The sequence below is a fragment of the Amblyomma mixtum genome, chromosome 2, assembly GCF_055824585.1.
Source record: "Amblyomma mixtum isolate Tamu chromosome 2, ASM5582458v1, whole genome shotgun sequence".
NCBI lineage: Eukaryota > Metazoa > Arthropoda > Arachnida > Ixodida > Ixodidae > Amblyomma > Amblyomma mixtum.
Genome location: NC_143013.1, coordinates 286,623,597 through 286,635,040, shown reverse-complemented (window position 1 = coordinate 286,635,040; position 11,444 = coordinate 286,623,597). Strand labels below are relative to the sequence as shown.

General features: G+C 49.4%; 1 protein-coding gene across 2 annotated transcripts; it reads right to left on the bottom strand.

The window, feature by feature from the left end:
* Positions 1-1,098: 1,098 nt before the first annotated feature.
* Positions 1,099-10,833, bottom strand: LOC149364357 (uncharacterized). Of its 2 annotated transcripts, none has more exons than XM_089570086.1 (2): positions 10,590-10,833; positions 1,099-1,518 (listed from the first exon to the last, which is right to left on the bottom strand). In XM_089570086.1, the coding sequence occupies exons 1-2, from the start codon at positions 10,707-10,709 to the stop codon at positions 1,198-1,200; spliced, it is 441 nt and encodes a 146-aa protein (XP_089426212.1). In that variant the 5' UTR covers positions 10,710-10,833; the 3' UTR covers positions 1,099-1,197. The 2 variants fall into 2 exon arrangements, with proteins under 2 accessions (XP_089426212.1, XP_089426213.1); XM_089570087.1 differs by lacking the exon at positions 10,590-10,833 and adding an exon at positions 2,308-2,319.
* Between the last annotated feature and the right edge of the window lie 611 nt (positions 10,834-11,444).

The following is an 11,444-nucleotide window of genomic DNA, read 5'->3' as shown; positions in this document are numbered from 1 at the left end:
CTAACTTTTCGTTTATTATATTTCTTCTGGCGCGTACAAAAACCCTACCAATGTGGTGATGCCTTATTGTAACACATGGTATGTAATTTTAGAGTGCTAAGCATGCAGTTCTTTGCTGTAGTTCGTAACTGATGCTGCCGCCACTTCAAACTGCCTGCTGAGAATCCTTCAAGCTGTTTACGGGCAGCTTTTTCTTGCAGCTTCCCTAGATATGCAATGTACCTGCTGCCACAAAATAAATTTATTTGATTTATTTGACTGTCATCGCTGCTTCACGCCGTCACTTCATCGCAAGGAGTTCGGCGCTTGTGCCACCGCAGTTTGTTGTTTTTGTTCTTGCTATGCTGGTTGCAAGGATTACGTTTTCAGAGTTCCACGTTCTTACCACCTTTATGTATAGCTAGCAGTTCCAAACAACACCTAACCCGCTCATTCGTGTTCGGCAAAGCTGGCCAATACGCCAGACTTCACTTCTGCGTGCAGTGAAGGCACTCATGCAAAGCACCGGAAGCCAGTTGAATTTGTAATCAGTGAGCGTCGACGGAGCGATGCAAATCGTGTAGCCTCTAATACAACATGCAAGAAGAAATGAACCGATGATTCACGCTTAGAACGCGTAACGGAGTTAAGGGCGTGTACACGAGCCGGGACAGCTCATGGCAGGGTGTAACCGGTGTAAAGCACACGATACAAAGGCGTCTGGTATGACTCACTCTTTCCTTTATTTGCAGCGCGACCACAGGCATCTGTACAAAATATACAACGCTGTAGAAAGCAGCAAGGGACTCGCAATGGGGCATGAAGAGCAGACATCCGATCGCAATGGCGTGGACGGAGTACTAGCCGGCATGTATCACTCTTGCCAGCAGGGCTGCACACGGGCTCACTCGTATAAGTCCTCCAGCTTGATGCACGTTCCTCAGCTGTTCAGTCGGGGATGTCCCTCCTGAACCTTGCCGGTCGAAGCTTTCCAGTTTCTCGCACAGTACACTTCGGGTCTCCAGAGGCCACTAGTCCTCGCATTCCCGAGAGATGTCGCGCGCTACATGACCCCGAAGCTGCCCTCCTTTATTTTTACCGCGACTGTACAGAATAGGAGGGAAAGGGGAATCGTAAAGGGGACGATGGTCTGGGGGAATTTCTCACACACGGTTGCGCATGCTCTCTGGATGTATGCTGTTTTGCTTGCTCACTCCTCTAGCCCTTGAGTCCGTAGCCTCCGAAGCCGCCGAGTCCGTAGCCGCCGCCGAATCCGTAGCCGCCGCCGTAGCCTCCTCCGTAGCCACCGCCGTAGGCGACGCCGAGGTCGTAGTTGGCGAGGATGGGTCCTCCGTGGCTGACCTTGCTCACGTGGTGAAGGCTCTTGATGAGGAAGGAGGGGCCAGGAAGGGACTTGCCGTAGCCGCCGCCGTAGCCACCGCCGTAGCCACCACCGTAGCCGCCACCGTAGCCGCCACCGTAGGAGACGACTCCAGCGAAGCAAACGCCGACGAGGGCGGCAAGAGCAACGGTAACCAGCTGCAGGGAAAAGGTCGGACGTCAGGTTGATGTATAAAATGCACCCCAGCAGCAGCTGTATATTCATTTTGATCTCAAGCGTGCATTTTCTTGGTTGTTGTAACGAAAGGTTAACTAGAGTAACAGGGTATCATCTGGGTAACATAGCAAGACTGGGCGGACTAGGGCACTGTAAACAATTTTTTTCTCTTTCGTGGCATCGCTTTTCCTGAAGGTGCTTGGCATACTAAACACTGCTTAGTCTGTCTCAGGGTCAAATCTGCTCAGCGTTGCATAATGAAGGTAATTAGTCTAAATGTGCTTATTGACCTCTACCGTTATTTTTCTTCTTCCGTTACGAGACGCCTATATTAATGCCTCATTCATCTTGCTATGCGATTTAGTTACACTGGAGGTTCCACGCCTGCTTTCCCGAGAAAATAATGTTCAATTTCCTGAATAACTTACGAATTAATTAATGATTGCTTCGCAAGCAACAGCTGTTCTAATCGAAATTCACTTCTCAGTAAGCGAAAGAGCAGAGCTCATCAAAAATTGGAGGCGTAATTTGATCACTTCTCTCTCTGCACTACCAAGGCAGTCTACGAGGTCCTTGGATGGCCGAATTGAATATCAGAGAGTCTGGGATGCAGAACTAAGGCTGCCAGCTTGCTCGCAGCGCTTGGAGTTGTGCGCCCTACGAAGCCGACAAAGCTCGGGCAAAATCCTTTGTATCCGGTAAGAGCGTGCGTTGAATTGCAGCTTAGGGCACGTATTCTTCGGAAGACGGCGGAGGAGCTGTTCGCTTACCATGGTCCTCATGGTGTCGGCGTTGGACGTTGGGCGCTGGGGCTTCAGCAGAAGACGATTGAGCTACTCGAGAGGAGTGGAGCTGGAGTGTGTTTGGCCGTTCTCCCGGCACGCCTTTTATACTCGTTCGGGCGCTGGGATACCGGAAGGTTGGATGCACTTAATAATGAGGCGTACGGCAAGCAGCCCTCACTCTCTCTCTCTCTAGCGCCCAAGTGTGGACTGAATTCTGCTCTAATTCCTGTCACTTCCTCTCGCGTTTTCTTTCTTTTTTTTTTCTCCCTCTCTTTCTTCCTCGAGATATGAGCACGATGTGGTGTTGGGTGTAGGCAGGACCGGTGATGGAAAGAGGGAGCTAGATGATTGTTGAGGAAATGCAGTAATCAGGCGGCGGACAGCGGCCGCTTGACTTTCTAGCCGAAATAACGCGATAACGCAACTGGTCCCCCGGTCCTCCCTTCCCTTCCCCTCTTCCGCGCCGCCGCCTGCAAAACTACACTACGACTCTACTCTCCTCCCCACGTTCTCCATCCGCACTGCAGAGATCTCGTCGCCGACGGAGACGCAACGTCGTGCCGACAAACGAGCGTCGGCGGAAAGCGGACACCCGCGCTCGGTCACAATGGTCTCCGAGATCTGCTACTCGCAAGGAGCGAAAGAAACAAAAAAAAAAGAGAGACCGGCAGAGAGAAAAAGCAAAGGAGCAGAAAAGAAAATGTGCCTCTTTATCTGTGAGCGGTCAGAAAAAAGAGCGCCTCCGCCGTCGTCTCGCGCCTAAAAGCGCCCCGCGCCGCACTTTGACAAACTAGTTTACAAAGGGAGAGGGCGACCGACGGACACGCCAGAGAGAGGGTGCCCCTGTATGCAAGTGGAAGAGCGTGCTTGGTGCTTCGTTCGCGCTGGTTTCCTTGTGCTCTTTTCTTTGTTTTTTGGTTATTACTTCTCTTTCGCCCGCCCCGGCTCTCGTGATGTCCGAGTGGAAAACGGGAGCCGCGCCGCGCCCATTGCGGCAGCTTCTATTCCAGCCTCGCTTGGTAGCCGTCGCCGAATGTCCGTCGGCGATCGAGATTACGTCGGTGGGACGCCGGTTGGCCCATTTGTTCCGAGATACGAGTGGCTCTTTTCGGAACCGCGCCGTTACCGAGTATAAGTACCTCACGCCTTGCGCTTTCTACGGCTCTTGTTTCTCGGGCTGCGCCGCGCGAGCTTCGCTTATATGCGAGACGCCTTCGGCCGTCGACGCCCAAAGTCTGCCTGGGACCCTGTGAATTGGGCGCTAAGCGCGGCGCCTTTTTTCACGCTCGCAGCCTTACGAGGCTACTTTTCTGGGTCGAAATTCGGCATTTTTAGCTCGACGAATGTGGAATGTGCTGTGTCTGCCTGTCCTGTCGCAGAACATGCGAGTGAAGTAAGTATGGTATATAAGCAGTCCCGGGGGACATAACGGGGACCCTACCAGGGGGATCATCGTGTTCGGCAACTATGAAGGCACGGGACGCATGGGCTTCGACGCGAGCAACGCAGCGCGGGGTGTACCCGGGGAATCTAACTGCCGAAGAGGCTCGAATTGAGTCGAAAGCCTTCGATTAGGAGCCTGGATTCTGGGATAAATTGGTTTCACAAAGTTTCCAGTGTGAATTGGCCTCAACCCCAAAATTTTAGTCTCTGGGCCAACGAGAGCGGTAAGTTTGTAGCGGCGTGCATTCGAACTCCGGCTACCTCGGTCGACGTCGCGTAAGTATGTAAACACCTACAGGCGCTCCAAACGATTTAATTAAGCGCAAAGGCATACTGATCGACTCTGCATGCTTCGTTCCTTCGTAACCTTCCTTCGTAGCTTCCTTAAGTGGCGCTTAGTTTAAACCAAAGGCTGCAATAAGTGCCTTCGAAAGAAAAGGCAGCAAATTACTATGCCAACCTGGTTCACTTTACTATTTATTACTCGATGTATAACGTCGCTTGAGGTATGTGGTTCAGCCCAAGGTTGAATAGCGGGATCGAGGTATTCGACTTTCGCAACGCCTCTTTATTTAGACACTGCGTTTTTTTTTTCGTATAATTTAAACTTGAATCCGTTTTTCGCTCAAACAGAACATGCCAAAAAGGTACGCCAAGCTTATCTAGTAAATGCATTCCTGTACAAACAGCTTGGTACTCCGTAAAACAACGCGCAGAAAAAATTCAGTGTAAAAGAGTAGCAGTAGTTGACACGACAGGGAGACGAAGAATTAGCTCATTTTTCATTTCTGGTCAGGAAATTAGTGTTGGTATGCTGCCATCGAGAATGACAGTGGTAAAGTGAGAGGTGAGGTTTTTAGAGGCGTTAAGGACAGTTTTCTTGACGCAGGCACCTTGTGATTGCAGCCAGGCATCTGAAGCATTCCCCAATAAGACGTGCAGGTGAACTTGTAGAGAATCTCGTAGCCACTTTGAAGAATGTAAAGCACTGCGCTGACAGTTGAATTCATCCAATAGTCAGAAATGAGCCTCCTCTCGCTCAGTGCATTCGGAAGAACGGTAAAAGAGCAAGTTACCGCATACGAAACACCCTCACTCTAAATAAAAAGGAGTAAAAAGGGAGTAATCTGTCCTCTAGCGCACATGACTTGTATAAAAGGGAGTGCGCTAGAGTACACCTTACTCCCTTTTTACTCCCTATATAGGAGTATTAATGTTTAGAGTGCAGGCACACTAAGGAACAGCTAGGGTGCTAGGGAACAAATTACTCTCTTTTTACTCCCATATAGGAGTATTAATGTTAAGAGTGCAGGCGCGCTACGGAACAGCTAGGGCGCTAGGGAACAGCTTACTCCATTTTTACTCCCATATAGGAGTATTAATGTTTAGAGTGCAGGCGCACTAGGGAACAGCTAGGGCGCTAGGGAACAGCTTACTCCCTTTTTACTCCCATATAGGAGTATTAATGTTTAGAGTTCAGGCACACTAGGGAACAGCTAGGGCGCTAGGGAACAGCTTACTCCCTTTTTACTCCCATATAGGAGTATTAATGTTTAGAGTGCAGGCGCACTAGGGAACAGCTAGGGCGCTAGGGAACAGCTTACTCCCTTTTTACTCCCATATAGGAGTATTAATGTTTAGAGTTCAGTCGCACTAGGGAACAGCTAGGGAGCTAGGGAACCGCTTACTCCCTTTTTACTCCCATATGGGAGTTTTCGTGTTTAGAGTGTGATGCGAATTTTGAGCACACGATATTGCTCTACATCAAGGTCCGCAGAAACTACAGGAGCCATATATATAAGCGGACGATACAGGAAGACGTTGAAAACAAATAGTCTGATTATTAGGGACAAAACCAAAGGCACCGTCTGCTACACGGCGCAGGCAATATGTGGGAGCGCAATGCGCATGCAGACATCCGAAATGCAGTAATCAAAAGACAGCTCAGGTAGAGCGTGTATCAGGTATGCCTTGAATCAGCGGTGAATGGAACAGGAGATGTGCACTGGAAATGAAGCGACCAGCTGAATACTAAAGGGACATAAAAAAAAATGCTGCGAATTAAGTTAGCAACCAGGGTGCTTGTAGTCAGCGTCGCATTAGATGACCTGCACTTTGTTTTACGTTAAAAGGCTACTCCAGCATTCTTTGCACCTCCAAGGATTTTACTGAAACTTTCCAGGTGAGTTCTCCGCAGTTTCCTGGCCATTTGTGCCAAATTTCGCAGCCGGGCGACGTTTTGTTGCAGCGCAAATTGATTTTATTATTTTGCATTTCGTGGTCTTCGCGGCACGATTTCTACGGGCAACCTTGAGTGTGTGACGTCACATTCTGGGCAGGCTAGTTGATATTTGCTCTGGATTTGCTGAAGGACAAAATTTCGCGCTTGTTTTTGGGCACTTCAGGCAAATAATGACTCTAGCTATCGCTTACAATCGCCAGTTTAGCGGATCAAAGCGCACACTATAAATTTGGGGACAGTATCCGTGACGTCATAGATTGGTACGTAGTGACGTCTTAGTTTGGCAGAAACCCAACATCAGTTTCAGTTTCCTGGTTTCTGCTGTTTTCAAATACCTCTACTCAGTATTTTGGAAAACGGTTTTTTGTATCGGACAGAGGGAATTCTACTGATGTGATTACCAACTCAAAATGTTCAGCAGAAATAAACGGATTTGTCCTTTAAAGATCCCGCCAGCCTCCGGGGGGTACTACTAAGAGGTTGGCTAAAACGTTATATTCAATTTTTATTGCGCAAAAAGTCGTTAACCTGTTTGATATGGTTCTGCGATAATCTCTTTTAAAGTAGGCTATCAAAGCTGCTGAGACCGACATATTCGTTTTCCGGAGAAGTTCAGCTTGCGAATGGCGAACGTTGCTTGAAGACGCTCAGATGAATACGCGGAGCGGAAGGTAAAGATTGCGCGTTGAACGGTCACATCATAAAGGCGACCGCGGTGAAGGTCATAGATACTCACGGTGAAGTCCAGCAGTAAAGTGTAAGATGGCCACGTAATTGTATCAATGTGGCGACGAGCACGGAGAAGAGTAAATACTCGAGGGCTTCTCTGGAAGAGGCCGCGAAGCCTTGGAGATTACGACGCAGTTAACAGAGCGACTTAGATAACTAACCCACCACAGCGGCTCAGCAGTTAGTGATGATGATGAATTATGGCGCAAGGAAAGCTGTGGCCAAAGTGCGTCATGGCACAAGGTATTTTTCGTCTACACAAAGTGGGATCAAAGACCCGTTTTCGAAGCATTACACCTCAGGAAAGCCGATCACCAGGCCAGGGGAAAGCTTCTACCCATTGTAACACCGGTGGGTACCCGGTGGCACTGGATATCGAACCCCCACCTCTCACTTACGAGGCGGACGCTCAAACCACTAGGCCACAGCTGTAAGGCTCAGCGGTTAGTGCGCTCGTCTAGTGAGCCGAAGGACGCGGGTTCGAACCCAGCCGCGTGGCCTCATTTCGATCGAGGCGAAACGCGAAAGGCGCCCTGATGCTGTGCGATGTCTGTGCACGTTAAAGATCCCCAGGTGGTCGAAATTATTCCGGAGACCTCCACTATGGCACCTCTTCCTCTCTCTCCCCTCTTCCTTCCTCACGTCGCGATTGGGGTGTCCACCGATAAGTGAGACAGTTACTGCGTCATTTCCTTTCCTCGAAACCAACTCTCCCTTTTAATCCTGATAGTTAAGAACACTGCCGCAGGAAACCTGACGAAGGCGACGTAGGCGGTGCCCTGCATAGCCTACTTCCTCGACAATGCGTATACATAGTTCAAACCCAACTAGTTAAGGCGCCGGCTATCTGCCTATAACCCACTTCTAGGCCTGAAAAGCCTAAAAAGCCTAAAACAATGGCAGCACATCCACGCCGCCGTTGTACTCTCACTCCATTGTCGGCGAACGCAACAGCAGTGCGGGGGGGTTAAGGGCCTTGCTTGCGTGCAAGGACGCGAGGAAGGCGGGTGGCACGTGCCAACTAGTCCGTAGCGAAGGGCGGGCATGCTCGCCGAGGGACCGAATTTGCCAGCTCTGAATGGTCCAGGGCGAGCGACAGACGCTGCGTTTTCGTTTGTGCGCACGAAATTTGTGGGGCCATTTCGCTGCGTTTAGTGGCAGAAAGTCCGCTGGTGCCGGCTGTTTCCGGGCCCGCGTTTGCTGGTCCATTCGCAAGCAAGCGGCGTACCATATATACATAGTGCGAGCGGGATACAAAGGCTGCTTTATTTATATATAGGCGGCTTATGTCGGCCACTTATGAAAGACGTTCGAAACACTACGTCCTTGCTGAAAAAAAAAAAAATAAAATTATGAAAGAGCAGTGCAAGGGTTGTTATCAGTCAGAGTGAGATTAAAACAAAGTCATTAGTTGTGTAAACATAGCCGAACTTGTATTTTGCTTTGTGAGCGCACAAATTCTGATCCTTGAAATTAAGTATACTCGCATGTGTGTGGATGTTCGAAGGCCACGAACGACATTCCAAATGTGTGACACAGGTTTCCGTGGATCAAGCGTTTCATCCAGTGACCTCCAGCGTCACTTCAATTTTCTGCTACTTTCTTTTCTCTTTCATTTTTTTGTTCCCTCACCCCTTTTTCCATGTGTAGGGTAGCAAACCGATTATTCTTCCGGGTAACCTCCCTGCCTTTCCTCTTCTACCTCCTCCTCCTCCGTGACATGTGTTTTCACTTTGATAATATGTATAGTATGTGTTTCAGATGTTTATCAAGGATTTGGATGTTGAAGAGAAGACGCAGCTGTTGCTTTAGTGCACCCGGAAGCCTCAAGCCAAAGTCAAGGGAGCGCCTAGGAGTTTCACGATGTAGCCGCATACTACGCGGGGCCCGATCGCCACCAACAGATTGCACGACGTATAACGCCAAATACCCGTGACATCAACGTCGCCACCGACGCTTTCGCCCTTGTAAGCAGTCTTGATTCAGCCCACAAGCTGAACCTAAAGCGTTGAAAAGAAAACCGAATTTTTTTACGGATGTCTCAGTCTGTTTGGAATCGACTCCCTCGTATTTTGCACACGCTGCATACATCAGCTCCGGTGCACTTTATAGCGATCAGTTGCCAGGTGTTTTTGTTTGATTGTAACTAATGATATTCTGCTTGTTGTAATGTTTTTGCAGCTAAAGCAATTCTGTCGACACAAAATAGGGTATATAATCGAATTTCGCTTTCGGCGATTCCATTATAGTCTCTCTTTTCATTGCTCGTAGCATGTGTGCGGTCCCCCACTGAATAGCGCACACAGCGCCGCAGCTCCGACGGCCTTCGAAATCTCGATAGAGAACCGCGCTGCCACTTCGACTCAATAGGCCATTGACTTGATGGCCATCGGAGCTGCCCGTGTAGCAGTGCTCAACCGGCCTGTGGGTCGACAGGCTATCGGTTCAAGGGCCTTCCTTCTTCGAGGCGCGTTACGATAGCAAAGGACGCAGTTGAAAGAGGGGACGTAAGACGTTCCCGAAGTTAGCTTGACGGAGTTGCAAGCTTCAACATGACATTTCGGATAAAGGAAAGGGGCGCGGAAGTTAGAGAGGCGTGAATAGATCACTGTTTTCAGCGGCATAACCCATATAATTCAGGCCGCGGCGGTAGCATTTCGATGGAGGCAAAGTGCTGTGCGATGTCAGAGCACGTCAAGCGAGCGCAGGCGGTCGATGGTGGAAACTATCCGGAGCCCTCCACTACGGCGTCATTCATGAATTGAGTCGCTTTGGGATGTTAAATCCCATAAACCTGCCCAAACGAATCATATAATTCAGAAGAATAAGGATAAGATTTACGTTTCACGATGTACAGCAACGAATGCAGAAATAAACTGCATCATGTGTTCAATCACAACGAAGATTTCAGGAAAAGGCGCCATTATTGAACTAGTTCAGGACACAGTTGAAGACCACTCACTGTCATTATAGAAAGTAAAAATAATATCATGCTAAAACTCTTTGTGGGACTAGAGGCTGTAGAAAATTGACATCGCCAATTCGAAACGAAAATTGTTTCTTTTTATGCGGCTGGAGGGAGGGTATTTGGTAATCGGTCAGACTTTAGTTCACCATAAAACGCAGCTTAATGCCACTAAGCGATTATTCAAAATTTATATCGCACTCTGAATGTTATTCTGGACGCCCCTCTTCTAAATCCAGATATGAAGGATATTTTCTGCACGGAACAGTAATATATGGCTCCTATGACAAACATGTTGATGGTGTCCTTGAAGCTACATCTCTCGATTTTATGTTGGCGCTTTCAGCAGTCAGATAAACCTCTTTTAAGTCCACTGTCTTCGTTTCTCATGGAAAGGCTTGCATACATTGTTGCTTTTTTTTTTCTCCTCGTCATAGGGCATATCTTTCTCACTGTCTCCATGCGTGACATTCTAGTGCATTTCTTTTAATCCTACGTTCTCCGCAAGACGTTTCCCCCCTCCCCAGACACTAAATTCTTAACAGCGTGTAAACAAATCCCGAAAGAGAAAGAGCAAGCAGAGATGAACACATGTAGTTGTTACTTCTCTTTGGAAGACTTTTTTTGTAAAAAAAAAAAAAAAAGGGTAGCAACAACAGGCAGCCCAATATGAAGGGCCGTTTTACTTCCTCCTGTTATAAATCTTTCTCCTTTCTCAAAAAAATACTCGCCCCGGGCGCAGCGCACCTGCGGCTTTCTGCGAATCGCCGTTGATCTGACGGGGAAAAGCGAAGCAGGTGGGCCGAAGCGGCAGCCGCAAAAGCAAAAAGATATAAACGATGAAGGCACTAAAAAAAAAGGAAAAGGGGGGGGGGGATAAAAACGCACTTTCATATCTGGCGCTCCGCTTGGATGGCGCCCGTAGTTCTCACAAATGAATAAAATAGGACTGCGCAACGCTTTTTGTTTGCTTGCTTTACGTGGAGGGTCCACGCATATGGCAGTCATTAGAAATCAGACACGCCCGCGGAGGAGATGCTATCCTTTACGCGCACTCAAACAGTCGGCGCGCCGAAATGCTCCGACAACCGCATAGAGAAGGTGCGCGAATTTCCGCATTCTCTCCCGGGGTACACACTAACACACAACTGCACACCACGTAGTATACGCCATCCTCACTCCTATGTCCCCAACACACGCACGCACGCACACACATGCACACACACACACAAGCACACGCACACACAAAAAGGCTCGCGGCAACAGCATTAGAGAGCGTGAGGCAGCGCCGAAGAGCATGCCGGCTTGCGAGCACGTTATATACTCTGTCAGCGACAGATTGCGAAAGCACGACGCGACAAGGCCGCCACCCTCCTCCCCTCCCTCCCTCTCCCCACCGAGTGACGCAAACCCTCTCTGCGTCGCGAGGGAAGGGATCATCTGGCTTTCGCGCAATGCCGTGTGTAATTGCGGATGTCAAGCGCCTTCCCCGCTTCCTCCACTTCCTTCGTCCGTGCCTGCGAGCGTGCGGAGTATCATGCAGCATTCGTTGGCGCACATGTACACGCATTCACTACGCGGCTCAACACCCATCGCAAAACCCCTTTCCACCCTCTTTCCTCCTCCTCGGTTCCGGTGCCCGTCCGAGCGCGCCGCTTTTTCATCTCTTCCCCTGCGGCTACAGAGACCCCACACCACGTGCGAGCCGGCGCTAAGAGCCGTCCAAACGAGCTACGCCAGCGG